General features: G+C 30.9%; 1 protein-coding gene across 1 annotated transcript in view; it reads left to right on the forward strand.

Moving 5' to 3' along the window:
- The window catches only part of LOC117168987 (Fanconi anemia group J protein homolog), a 31,729-nt gene that overhangs the window by 1,052 nt on the left and 15,579 nt on the right, over nucleotides 1-15,098 (forward strand). The window contains exons 2-10 of the mRNA XM_033355011.1: nucleotides 6,484-6,604; nucleotides 7,078-7,179; nucleotides 7,361-7,457; nucleotides 7,539-7,763; nucleotides 7,872-8,108; nucleotides 10,291-10,617; nucleotides 10,744-11,055; nucleotides 13,689-14,021; nucleotides 14,127-14,323. Of these exons, the coding sequence (XP_033210902.1) occupies nucleotides 6,484-6,604; nucleotides 7,078-7,179; nucleotides 7,361-7,457; nucleotides 7,539-7,763; nucleotides 7,872-8,108; nucleotides 10,291-10,617; nucleotides 10,744-11,055; nucleotides 13,689-14,021; nucleotides 14,127-14,323 (1,951 nt within the window). The remainder of the gene's footprint in view (nucleotides 1-6,483; nucleotides 6,605-7,077; nucleotides 7,180-7,360; nucleotides 7,458-7,538; nucleotides 7,764-7,871; nucleotides 8,109-10,290; nucleotides 10,618-10,743; nucleotides 11,056-13,688; nucleotides 14,022-14,126; nucleotides 14,324-15,098) is intronic.

A 15,098-nucleotide genomic window follows, 5' to 3' on the forward strand; every position in this document is an offset into this window, starting at 1 on the left:
GCGCATACTTTGAATAAAATATTTGTTATCATTCTCTTGAAATAAATGTGTTTTTTTCTTGAAAAAATACCGGTTTCATATGTATACACCTGGTATTTAATTGAGCGTGTGGATTCCATAACGTCCTCAGCGCTCGGACTCGCTCTCCCAGTACGCTGTGCATTGCGGAAACTGGGAAAAATTTCAGAAAATTACCAACTTCGGAAATTCACTGGGGCGAAAAATATGACTATATGCGGTTCGACGAACCGCACAACTTTTATGAAGAAATTTTCTAAATCAAATTGATAGTTTTTCTACTAAAAATTAAAAACCGGAAATTTTCATTGTACCGAACTCAATTACTTTTTAAACTAAACTCGCGAAAACTCGGCTTCTTTTCAATGAAATGATCTCGTTTTTTTTTCTCCGAATAGAAAAACCCCTTCTGATGCCAATTATGTTTTAAAAGTAGATTTAATTTTTATATTTCTGGCGTAAAAATTATTGCAAATCATTACTGTCAGGAATCGTTTCCTCAGATTTTGACGGATAAAAGTCTTCAAGTAAGTTTCGCGGACAAACAACTTCCAGTGGCAAAGTTGTTCCTTGATGCTTAAGGAAAACTTTGACCAAATTTTAGCTAAATCGTTCTTTTTGTTTAAGAGATGTAAGCGATTTTTTATTGCCGCGCGCGCACTCGACTCGTTCATAATCGCCCACAGGTCGTATTTTTTTAACGATTTCAAACTTTTTTTTTAGAAATTTTCAGCAATAAATTTTTAAGAGAATTTTGGTTTGAGATTCTTAATTTATTGTCACTGAGCAACGATATATAAACAACTAAAGTGAAAAATTGGCCATATCAGCTTTGTGAATTTGTAGCACAAGAAAAAATACAGAAAAAGACTTACCGTCAGCTGGAAGTATTGAAAGTCAACATTTCTCTTCACAGTGAGCTATAGAATATGAATAAATTATTATTTTCAACATGTCACCTTCATAAGTCTGTTTTATCGTGTCCTGAAAAACTTCGTAACTGAACAAATGAGTTTTGCTATTTTTGGGTGCTAATTAGTATTTTTTAGGTTTTTTAAATGCAAATTGTTGATAATATATGAAATAATACTTTATACTCATAATTAGATGCTTACGAAAATTTTTTAAACAATTTATCATTATTTTCAAAACTTTTCTCTTAGAATAGAGATGGAAAGTTGCGGTTTTTTCAAAACTGTTCCACTTTTGGTGCCATTTTCAATTAAACTTAGGCGATACTTAATTATTTTTAACGTAAATAATGTTTTAAACAATTTAATATTATTGTTAATAATATTCAATTTCAATAATGCTAGAAAGTTGAGGTTTTATCTGAAATTTTTAACTGTTTGTCCAATTTACAATTGGAGTGAGGTGGATAATTAATTAATGTTGAGAAATAATATTTGTAAATAACTTAATATTATTGCTAATGATACCTAATTTGAGTAATGCTAGAAAGTTGCGGGTTTTTCTGAAATTTTCAACTTTTTATCCGTTTTTCACTTAGTATGGTAATAATCAATGTAAATTAAACAACAATAGTTCTATAATTAATTTATTATTGTTTATAACTGTCTTCTCTTATGCAAGTGAAGAAATGTGCTGGTTTCTTCTTAAATATTCAACTTTTCTCTGCTCTTTTTATATAAATATATAATGTAAATATATAAATATTCTTGAAAAAATTAACAAAAAATTAAAGATTATACATATTATTATTATTGTTTGTAACTATCTTCTCTTAGATTAGTGCAAGAAAATTGTTGTTTTTTAAATGTTCAATTTTGCTTTGCCTTTTTATTTATGAAAAAGTAATGAAAAAAAAACCTGATAAAGAATCATATTTAAAACGATCTTTGTTTTCTGTGTATATTTTTTTCAAAAATAAAACGGATATTTGAAATATATGCTTAAAATTTTCTACACGGATCCCAGGGATGATCCGAAATAGAAGAAGATGGGGGCTGATAATGAGATATGTGCAATACCAAATTTTTCCATTACGCTTTGTCAAAAACTGCTTATTATAATTCAAAACGAAACTTTCGCAATTCATTTACAGACCTAGTCCTCCCACCTTCTAAGAGAAAATTTCTGAAAACAATGATAAATTGTTTAAACAATTTTTGTAAGCATCTTATTGTGAATATGAAGTAGTATTTCATATATTAGCAACAATTTGTATTTTAAAAACCTAAAAAATACTAATTAGCACCCAAAAATCGCAAAACTCATTTTTTCAGTTATGGAGTTTTTTCAGGACGCTATAAAACAGACTTATGGGGGTGACACGTTGAAAATAATACTTTATTCTTATTCCATAGCTCACTTTGAAGAGAAATGTTGACTTTCAATATTTTCAGCTGATGGAAAGTCTTTTTATTTATTTTTTCTTGAGCTACAAATTCACAAAGCTGAAATGGCCAATTTTTTCACTTTACTTGTTTATATATTGTTTCTCAGTGACAAAAAATTAAAAATCCCAAACCAAAATTCTCTTAAAAATTGAATGCTGAACATTTCTAAAAAAAACTTTGAAATCGTTCAAAAAATACGACCTGTGGGTGATTATGAACAGTAAATTCCTATTCCAGATAGCAATAAAATATCGCAATAGCAATAAAAAATCGCTTACATCACTTCAACAAAAAGAACGATTTAGCTCAAATTTGGTCAAAGTTTTCCTTAAGCATCAAGGAACAACTTTGCCACTGGAAGATGTCGTCTGTCCGCGAAACTTACCTGAAGACTTGTGTCTGTCAAAATCTGAGGAAACAATTCCTGAAAGTAATGGTTTGCATTAATTTTTATGTTGCAAATATAAAAAAGAAATCTACTTTTAAAACATAATTGGAATCAGAAGGGGGTTTTCTATTTGGAGAAAAAATCGAGATCATGTCGTCGAATAGAAGCCGAGTTTTCGCGAGGTTAGTTTAAAAAGTCATTGATTTTGGTACAATGAAAATTTCCGGCTTTTAATTTTTAGCGAAAACAACTATAAATTTAATGAAAAAATTTTCTCCATGAAAGTTGTGTGGCTCGTCCAGCCGGATATATTCGTATTTTTTGCGCAGTGAATTTCCGAAGTTGGTAATTTTCGGACATGTTTCCTCGTTTACACAAGGCACAGCCCAAGTGCGAAGCCACATACGGCCCAACATTGGCCCATAGTCGGCAAAAATATTGCCGAAGCTCGGCTGCCATTATTGCGCCAATGACGGAATTATAACTAGGACCTGCACTTGGCAGTCAAGGTTTGGCTGCCATTGTCGGCCCAACACTGGCTACGGTCTGAGGATATGACAAAAAAGATATTTAAAAAATAAATGTTAATTGATTGCGAGTACTTTAAATATAAATATTAATAATCCTGTTTAGACTGAATACATATATTACATTTTGAACATTATAATATTACAAATAAAATTTCTAACGCTACGGGGTATCGAACCTACATCTTTATACCTAAATCTGACTAGCTGTCGGACGTGCTAACCACTCCGCTAAACCGACAAGTTGAAACTATATGAAAAAGTCATCCTCATAAGCTGCAATTCAGAAAAGTTAAAGCACAAAATTTTAAGCTCTCTTTTTCTAATTATTTATTATTATGCGACGAAATGTTAACAGGAATATCAATACAATAATTTAAATCGATTACAATTTTTCTTCGCGTAATATTTCATTTTTTTCCATTGTAGCCTGCTTTACAACTTTTTGCAATGGCAGGAAATGTAATTTTTCATAAACATTACAAATTTTTTAATGGCAGAACTTAACAAATTTCATCGTAAACTTTGACAATTTTTCAATTATTTTTTCTTCATCTTTCGTGTAAGATTTATTTATTAGGTGCTAAAACGGAGACTTGGCGGGACAAACTGCCGATTCTGGGTCAAGCATCGGTGGAGAATCGGCAAATATAAATAGCCTATATAGACTGCCAGCACTGGCTCAACATTGGGCCGATTTAAATAAAAAATGGTTTTCCGTGGTAAAAGTGACACTTGGCCCAGTAATGTGCCGTCACTGGGCCAGACTTTGGCTGATCCTCGTGAAACATGGTTCCCCGTACGAAAAGTGATATTTGGCGCAATAAAGTGCCGATACTGGGCGAAGCATCGGTGGAGGATCGGCAAATATAAACAGCCAATATAGGCTGCCAGCACTGGCTCAACACTGAGCCGATTAAAATGCCGATATTGGCCCAATAACTTTAGCCGACCTTTGCCTGCCAAAAGTGGACCAACCAAATTGGGAGGGCGAGTACGAGCGCTAAGGACGTTCTGGAATTCACACGCTCAATTGTTCAATTTGAAAGTTACCTAAGGAAAGTTTATTCGTGGAAATTTTCGTTTTTTTCAATAAGTTCTGTTGAAAGCAAGTTAATACTGATTTGTTATCATGACTCTCAGATAATTATTAAATTCATGATAATTATAAATAATTCATTAAATAAATATACAGCTGTAAACGTTTTTCACTTGAGTTTTTTTAGTGCTTTTACTCTAACCATATATTTAATCTACGTATTAATAAACGTTTTATGTAGTTACAGCGAAAAATGGCGTTTAAACTTTTATGCGCAGTCTTGATAAAAATATTTCGCATGATGCTTTATTTAAAAGTTCTAATTGTAGCAATGTTAATATTATTTATGACTAGTCGTTTGAGTTTAACTGTTGTTTGAATTCTACAATAACTGATTCTAAATTAAAAAATAATTGTTTAATTATAATTATAATCAGGATTATTATTATACCATTAAGCTATGTTCTTGTCTCACAAAGTCATCATCTGAAGCTCCCTACTCGGGCCTATTAGTATTAAGGTCTTGTGTTTCAGGTCTCATTAACTTCACTGACACTCTTCCTCATGCATTTCTGATAAAATATATGTCGTCACACTTTCCTGTCCTCTCTAGCTTCCTTCAAGTCCATGCATTTTCTCATGCAAGCTCTTGTGTTTCTGTGGCTTCTTATGTCTCTTGGAATTAGGGTCTCATTCTGGGCCATTTACTTTACCTTGACACACTTGTTTCGTCAGCCGTTTATCTCGCATTCTCTCAATATTTCCATATGAACGAAATTCTTTCGCATATGTCTACTAGTGTCTCCTCTGGACTACAATTATTCCGGATTATCTCATTATTTACTTTGTCAATCAACATTTTACCGCACATCGTTTGCAGGAATTTCATGTCAATTGCGTTAACTTTACTCTTATCCTTTTCTTGGTAGGTCCTGGTCTCGCTACCATACACCACAGTCTGAATAAATATTGAGATTTTTAGCTCTATATATTTTTACTTCATATAATGGTTCCTGCTCTACTGATAACCTTCTTACCCTCGTTTATACGCCTATCTAACTCTCCATCCATTTTTTCGTCATTTGTGAATAGGCTACCAAGTTATACGAACTTATCAACTTATTCTATCATCTCATCTCATCCTTTTCTTCAAACACCATAATTGTTGTTTCATTTACGTTAATATTGAGGCCCATGTATTTCATGCTTGCATTTAGATAGCTCAACATTCTGTCCAAGTCTTTGATTGACTCTCCTGCAACAATCTTAAGATCTGCGAACGCTAAACCATGTACCCTTACTGTCTCGAGATGCACACCTTCTTCATCGAAAACGGCCATTCTTAAATACTTGTCCATAAATATAATAAATGGTCATGAGGATATAACGCATTCTTGCCTAAAAACTTGCATAATATCGACCCAGTTTAGTTTCCTAGTTACCCTCACACTCGCTTTGCTACCAGCATATATTGCTTTTATTACTTGTAGGAGCTATCCATTGAATCCGTACTCTTTCAGGACTTTCCAAAGTTTACTCTTATTCACGTTGGCAAGCCCTTTTTCTACTGAACCTTTTTTCTGTGATCTGTCTTAAGCTAAGTATTTGATCCGTAAATGATCTTGCTGCCATAATTCTACTTTCGACTTCCCATATATTTTCTTCTGTTATTTTCATTACCTTACAAAGAAGTATTTTTGAATATCTTTTAATGATGGTACTTAATAAGCTTACAGCGCTGTAATTAATGCAGTTGTGTTTATCTCTCTTTCCTTTGTATAATGGTACGATAATGCACAGAACAAATTTAAGATAAAGTTTACATCGATTCCAGGTGAAAGATTCACCGCACATTTTCAAAAAATTCTAAATTGAGTAAATTTTTTATTTATTAATCATTTTTATCGTGATTTACTAGTGAAAATTTCTACTTATATATACAATTTTTTAGGCTGATGAAAGTTATTTTTTTAAAGATTGTAATCTTGTTTTTGACAGATTTAAATCAAATGAAAGTAGACATTTTTTCAGTTAATGTAATGCTAGTTTGTTTATACACTGAAATTTACATCCAGTTTAATCTCTAATTATTATAAATAAAGTACTTTCTAAGGACAAATTATTAATCGAAATATTTGGCATTAAATTTAGAAAAACCCGCAGAGGAGCCTTGTTGTTCTAAGTTGCCCGAAAATAAGTGCTGTGAAAGCGGAAGACCGATGATGGACGTAGACGATATAACACTCGAAGACTCCGAAGAAGATATAATTGCGTATGTAAAAAATTAACGACTTTAATTTTAAGGGGCGGATACATACTAATAGTTTTTAACACAGTGTTTCTAAAAATTTGGAAGACCTTACCCGAGTATTTCAGATATACATGCACTTTTAAAATTTTGAATTGGTATATCTACTGAAACAGTATTCAATGAAAATGTGTATGTAAATCCTGGATTTAAAACCTTATTTTATTTTTTAAATTTTAGTTTCTACAAATTAATATTAACATTTTAATACCCATGTACTCTGCTGTGTTTTAATTACTATACAAATAATGTGAAAAAAATAAACATTCCTAATTTTGAACGAAAAAATAATGCGTTATATTAAGCATCATTATTATTATATTAATTTTTGACTTGAGAACTTAATCGGGTTTAAACGTAAGTTGAACTCTCACTGTAAGTTTTCAAAATCTTACTAACTACAATTCAAGGACTAAATAAACATTTTATATTTGTAGGAAGCGTCCTAAAATTCCAAAAATCTACTATGGTTCCCGAACTCACAAGCAGATTGAGCAAATTATACGGGAACTTAAGAAAACAGCCTACAGAGATAAAAGGTGAATATTAAAAAATGGAATATAACTTTAAGCGAAAAACAAAGATTTAGAAAATTTAGTTAGTGCAAATACTAATCTTATGCTTAGTGTTTGCTTATTTTTCTATTTTAAAAGTCAATCGATTTGAAATCAGAACTATACGAAATGCAAAACTCGATTAAATTGTTCTAAATTATTTTAGAATGACGATACTAAGTAGTCGGGAACATTCGTGTATTCAAATGAGTACAGTTAAAAGCAAGACGCAACTATGCAATGAGTTGCTCGATCCTTTAAAGGTTCGTAACTCCTATTGAAGTATGTCTTTCATTTTTAAGTTTCATTTTACATTGTAATTTTCTTTGGATTCATTTTTACAGAAAATTGGCTGCCCTTATTACAATGAGGCAAACAAAAAGACCATGGGCTCCTTCGAGAGGTTACGGAACCTTGGATTCGATGGACCCTGGGATGTGGAAGATCTAGTTCAAACTGGAAAAGAAATGGGATGCTGCCCATATTTTGCAGCGAGGGAATTAATGCAATGGGCAGATATTGTCTTTTGTCCATACAATTACATAATTGATCCTTCCATTCGTGAAACTGTAAGTTACGCAAAAAAAAAAGTTCCAATTTTTTAAAATAGTTTTTCTTTTAATTATTCGGCGAACTAAGTAGACAATCTCGTATTTTAATCATTTTTTTTATCTCAGATGCAACTTGATCTTAAGGATCAAATAATAATTCTGGATGAAGCTCACAATATCGAGGACATCTGTCGAGATGTGGCGAGCAAAACAATTAGAGAGGACGATCTTGAGCAGGTTATGTACGAATGTAAACATCTTGTTACAGCTAAAGACAGCGGAGTAAAGTTTACCTACAGTAATATTCGTCGATATTGCGAAAAAATGTCGAAATTTCTTCAATCACAACCTGTCACACCCATCGTAAGTAGTATCAATATAAAGCTGGTTAAAACCTAATTAAATTAAATTAAATGAGCCATTTAATCAAATTAATTTTGTACGTTATTTATTGATATTTGGTTTTAACACTAACCTTAAAAATATTTACGCACGTATTTTTTTATTTTTCGTTACTAAAAATTCTCCTATGTAGCCTTAATTAAAAATTACATTTTTTGGGTCCCACATACTCTAGTTTCTAAAACTAGCTTTGGAATCCGAATTATTGAGTTTCTATAGTTTAATTTTAACTTTTTAATAATAACTGTAATGATAAAAAAATAAAAAATCCAATTATGCTATTAATCAATTGTTCTGCTTTAAAATATTTTTCAACTTCAGGAGATTCGAATTTTGTTATTGCAGCGATTTTGAAGTTAAAAATTCAATATTAATAAATATATTTGATTTTTAAGTTTCTAGTAGCAAATTATTTAATTTATGTCGCATCTATTTACAACTGGTAAATTTTTAATTGATACAATTCTGTCCTAATCTGGTAAAATGTTAACTTTAAAATTGATTTAAGTTCGGACTTTAAAAAAACGTGTATTACTTCTGTACTATATGTAGGTATTTTGTATTTTAAAGTTCAAAATTGATCTGCCAGATCGAATAAGGGCACATACATTTTTTCGGCGCGAGCGCAAATGAACCCTGACAGGACAAAAAGATTAATTCCGAAAATATTTTTTACTTAGCTAAAGCAAATTTCTTGCAGTAACGGAATTTCCAAAAATTAATGTACTAAACAAATTTTCAAAACCAACAGCTCAATTTTTCAATTCTGAACGATGCAGTATTAAAATTATATAATTTGTTATTCTTTTTCAATAGTTCAAATTTCAAATTGCTCTATTTCATTTACATTTTTAATTTGGAATTCTCCAATTTTGAAATTTCTTTTACGAATAATGGGGCGACTACAAAATGCAGAATAATAAAATTCCGGACAAAAATACCTACTAAAATAGAAGATTTTTAAAATAATAAATTTCAATATTCCCGACAGTTTGTAAATTACCCAAATGGAAATTTCCGTCAGAAAATTGCTGAATTATAAAATTTACGACCCAGTCAAGTTCCTGATACTAGAAAATACTCAAACCAATAAAATGGGAATTTTTCATGGCTGCGGAAAAACATTCTCTTACATCGAATTCACTATTTAAAGATGAAACAAAAATCCACTTCCAAGCTGAAGTTCTGGCTTTATGAAGTTCTGGAAAATCATACAAGACATGAAAAAAATATGAAGAAGCCATTTTTTGTAGCGAAACGCATATTTTTTGTTTTAATCGTGACAAATCCTATTAAAAAAACGTATTTCATTAAATTTTTGGGAAAACAGCACAAGATACGAGAAAAAATACACAAAAGTTGTTCACCGAAAAAAGTTCGATAAATCCGTTATCATTTATTTTGTGAATAGACGCCTACTTTTTTAAAACTCGGAACAATTACACTACAATTAAACAAATTACATTTTTTGTAAAAAGGCGCATGGTACAATAAAATATTTAATAAAAAAACTGTGTCTAAATTACATCTAAAAATTTGTTTTGGTCTTTTTTTCACGAGATAAAAGCGAAGCGACCACGCGATTTGGTGTCGGGGAATTTTTAAGTTTGGTGATATTATAAACTATGGAGCACTTTTCAGTTCAGGAATATTTTGATGTGGGGAATTGTTCTTTCGAGAATTTTCTATTTTCGTATTCTTTAACGCTCACAATTTTCGCAGTTGCTATTTAAAATCACGTAATAAGAACTTCTTTTATTTAGAATGTTTCCAATTTTTTAAATTTACTCCATCTTCAAACTGCTTTTCGAACGATTCTGTTCAAAGAAGTAGAAATAAAAAATTATTCAATTGCGCAAACGGTGTGTTGGAAAATTGCTAATATTGTGGAGGTCTTATATTTGAAGTTGGTTGAATTATGCCGTTCCACCTGAAAATTGAGTAAATATTTGTATTTACTACCGTTAAAAATTTTGGAAAATTTTAAACGGCCGAGTGTGGAACTTTTATTATTTAGATTTGCTCAATTTACACAATTTTAATGGATCAAATTTCAAAATTTTTAATAAAACTCTCCTGGAAGTTGGTTTGCAATTATATCAAATTTTGTTTTCCAAAACGAAACTCTCATTTCTCGTTTTAGAACAATGGAGACGATCATTGCAGTTCATATTGGATGGGACATGAACTCCAGCAATTGCTAGACATTAATGGATTGGGAGGTAATGAGCAATCTATGTTTTACGAATCCTGTAAGATAGCTATCCTGGATTTCAACAATGCAAAAGAAAAATTACGTGGGATGTGGAACCCCGATCCAAAAAAATCCGAAAGGCCAACAATAACTCAGAATACGAAGGTAATACTCGAAGATTTGGTGTTTCTGCTCGAAAAGACTGAGTGTCCACGAGAAGGAGTACATTTCAAAGCTTGCGTTACTGAAAGCTTTGTTCGAGATTTTAAAGTCTTTGTAAGTAATCTCTGTCTTAATATTTTTAATTTATAATGATATTAGTAATACAATTAAGAATCAATATTAAAAAAAACATGTAATGCCTTGAAGCTTCTGAAAGTAGGATTTCGGTTAATTTGACAGGCGGAGGATAATAAATGGATCGCAACAGACCGACCTCACAGGAAGCGGATGCGCATGTTGAAATTGTTGTGTTTGTACCCAGGTGTGATTTTCAAGCCTCTTACAGATTTGGCTCGATCGATTATTTTGGCATCTGGTACTCTCGCGCCTACAAACTCTTTCCAGAGTGAACTTGGAACTTCTTTTCCGAACATGTTGCAAGCCAATCATGTCATTCCGAAAGATCAGGTCTATGTTCGAGGAATTGCACGTGGACCTACAGGAATTCCTCTTAAAGCGAATTATCAAAACACAAACCTGTTTAACTTTCAGGTAATCTTTCTAATTATAAAAATATTTCACCGCCACTTTTTCAGGAATTGGAACACTTGATCAACTTAGAAATAGAAATTTAAAAACAAAATTACAAAATAATATTAATAATTCCTAAAGTACAATTACAAATCAGAAAAATTCAATTTTGTTTATGAAATGGTTGCTTTTGGAACTGGAAAAGGAGAAGTTCTGTCGCAACGTATCCTTTTCCCAGTTTTATGTTTTGTTTTTTACAAAAGTTGTCAGAATTATTTTACTTGAAAATTTATTATCTAAAAATGTTTCCTATTCATGCATCAACTTGGAATTATGTCAATGGAAAGAGATTTTCTGTTTAAAACAGATGTTTTAAGTATTAATAATGAGCATAAATTCCTTACTTTTCAATGATTTTAATATTATAGGTCAATCGATTTACCTCAAATCAAGGAATCTTTTGCGTTCTTGTATTAATTTCGAATTTTGGTAATGAAAAAAGTTTAACTATAAAAACCCGGTTTTTTCTCAAATATTACATGCATTAGCATATCCTACTTATTCTTCAATAAAATATATCAATATTTTAGGTCAATCGATTCGTTTCGAATCAACGCATCTTTTTTATTCGCGTATAAATTTTAAATTATGAGGATAAGAAAATTTTGTACTATAAAAATCGATTTTTAATATAATATAAATGAACGCAACTTTCTTATTCTTGGATAAAATGTATTAATATTGTGGGTAAATCCATTCATCTTAAACCAAGGAATCTTTTCCGTTGTTGATTCAATTGAAAATAAGGCTTTCAAATTTCATGAATTTATCTGGCACCGTTTTCAAGTGACTGTGTTCGCAGAAAAGTGTGAGATCCACACATGCGCACATACATTCGGACAATTTTTTAGAACATTGTATTAGTCAGTTTTAAATTGATCAACGTTTCATTAAATGAATAAATTTTTTTCGAAAATGTTACAATTACAAAGCTTCCTCTATCAGGAAGCAAACATGCTACAAAATATTTTAAACCACACTTTTATCACTTTTTTTAGCAATCACACTATTTTTCTACTATTTTGAGAAAATTATTTCGTAATTTTTCAGGTCATTTTTTGTTTGTTAATTTATTTATGGACCATCCAAAAATAAAACTAGACTATTTTTGAGTGAGTAGTCGACAATCTTACTGCTTGTTATGAATTTACAAACTAGTTCAACCTTCAACCGATTATTTGAATTTTCAACGAAAAGAGATAAATGATCGACAAAAAATGTAATAGTTGATATTTTAAGTAAGAAAATATTTTTGTTAAAAGTCAAAAAGAGTTGAATTAAACCAAATAGTAAAATATTCAACAAAAATATAAATTTTTGACGCAGAAGATTGATTGCCTCCCATAAAAGGTGCAATTAAAAAAAATAATACGTACATTTTTAACCAAACAGTTTCCTCTTTAACCAAGAACATTAATTTTCTACCAAAAAATACAAATTTTCAACTAACTAGTTTGCATAATGTATGGGTTGTTAGTCCAATTTTTAGTTCATTTTATTTTCTAAAAATTGTCAATAAAATAGTTGCATTTTCAATCTGAAAAGGATCAATTTTTGACCAAAAATGGATTAGTTAAATTTTCATCCAGGAAAATTAATTTCCAATAAAAAGACGAATTTCCTACACAGTTGATTTTTTACCATATAGTTGAATTCTATACAAAAGAGTTGAATTTTCAACAATCAGTTAAATGTTCAACAAAATAGTTAAATTTTCATTTAAAGAAATTAATTTTGATCTAAAATTATAAATCTTCAACCATATCATTAACTTTTAAGAAAGTAGTTCAACTTGCAACCAAGGGGTTGAATTTTTCACCTAAAGAGATGGATTTTCCTCAACTAAAGCAGATTAATTTCTATGCAAACAGTCGATTTCCTACCATAAGAGACCAATTTTACACAAAATAGTTGTTTTTCCAACTATGAAGTATGGTTAAAAACAATTGCTGAATTTTTAACAAAATAATTCAGTTTTGAGCCAAAGCACAACATTTTTACCCGAAAAAAGATTCATTCATAACCAAGAATTTAATAATAGGGGAGACCACCCTACAATAGATAATGAACCTACAGTAGATAATCATTAATTAAAAATTAGAATCGTCGTCAAATAATTTATTTTATTTCATTAATAGTTAGGACACTATCTCCTCTAGATTTTTAATTGGAATCTATCAATTCAGTTCGCAATTAGTGGAAAAACGAAAGAAAGAGGGGAATAGGGAAAAACTATAAAGCCTGCAATAAATAAATAGCTATTTTCATCATTTATGTAATAAGGAATAACATTTTAAATAAACATTACGTTGATTTTTAATGATTTTAAGATAGTATGTTGTAAAATGGAAATTTTGCTTGAAAATAAAGTTAATTTACCATCGTACACTCTTTGATTTCGGGCTTTTAAATAAAAATTTTTTATTTAATTGTAAATTTTCGCACTTTAAAACACTATGTACACCATTTTTTATTTCTGAAATGAGTCCGTGGCCTGAAAGTGGGCTAAAAAATAATTTTGATAAATTTTATTTAAATTCTCGTTCTCATCAAGCCCCCCCTTAAAAATAATAATAATTCGAAAAATGTTTTAGGACGAATTAGGAAGACTGCTAGTCCAAGTATGCGAATCAGTACCACACGGAGTCCTCTGTTTCTTTTCCTCGTACAAAATGATGAACACACAAATTGAAAGGTGGAAGGAAACTTACACTTGGAATGAACTACAAAGAACAAAGAACGTTCTGATAGAACCTCGTTATGGAGGTGAATTGGACGAAGTTATGACTGAATTCCGAACAGTTATAAGAGACACTTCAAACTCAAGTAGATTTGGAATCACAGGCGCTCTTCTTTTCGCAGTTTTTCGTGGGAAAGTCGCCGAGGGAATCGACTTCAGTGATAATGAAGCCCGCTGCGTTTTAACAGTACGAAACGCCCTTTCCTCAAATCTTACACCCTTCACCTTTAAGCAAAAAATTATCGAAAACTGAAGTAAAATACCAAGAGTGATAACTTATTTTTGTTTGCAGGTTGGCATTCCTTTCGCTGTTCGCAAAGATCCTCCCGTAGATATGAAAATGATGTACAATGATTTAAATAGATCAAAAGGCCTTCTTAGTGGCGGAGATTGGTATTCAATTCAAGCATTTCGAGCACTAAATCAAGCTCTTGGGCGATGCATCAGACATAAAAACGATTGGGGAGCAGTTTTGGTTGTCGACGAGAGGTAAAAGTTAAAGGCATTGCTTTTTTTATGCATTTCATTAAGGGCATGTGATACTTAGAAAATTATCGATTTCACCAGTGTTAGATTTCCTCGGCTTTTTCCCTACAATCATAAAGATTTTGTCTTCAAATTCTAGGGAATGATAGCAAACATACTAACGGACGTCTCCGGCCTCTTCGTTTTTGGAATAATTAAAAAAATAATAATTTTGCTAAATTTTATTATTGCGTGTGTATTTTGAGGTTATGTGTGTTACAATTCTCCCCGGTTTTACCTGCAATACCTGCAAACTACACAATATTTTTGGTCGAAAACTTGGGACAAGTAAAAAACATAGTAACTAATGTTCCGGAACTAACCTTCTTTGTAAAGAATTATAAAAAAAGTGTATTTCATAAATAATTAATTACCAGCCCCCTGCCTCGACCGTGTATGCGTATGTAGCAGTAGTTTTCTTACAATCCGGAGGCGAAATGTCGGTCCAACTAAGCCAATAGATGGCACCACAAAAAGTAGGTCTGTCTTTTTCATTGAATTGCATTAAGAAAAAGCAAAAATAATTAAGAACTTGATGCTTTTTGCAAATAAACAAAAAAAAATATATGAAAAAATAAGAGTAACTATTACTAATTATTTCAAACAAGAAAAAGTCATGAAAATATGTAGTTTAATATGAACAAAATTTAATTTTGAGATACATTTTGAAAACAGTTCGAACTTTATATTTTTGTGATTTATTTTGCTCATATTGTTGATTTCATTATTTGTTAAATAT

The sequence above is a fragment of the Belonocnema kinseyi genome, chromosome 3 (assembly GCF_010883055.1).
Source record: "Belonocnema kinseyi isolate 2016_QV_RU_SX_M_011 chromosome 3, B_treatae_v1, whole genome shotgun sequence".
NCBI classification, from domain to species: Eukaryota; Metazoa; Arthropoda; class Insecta; order Hymenoptera; family Cynipidae; genus Belonocnema; species Belonocnema kinseyi.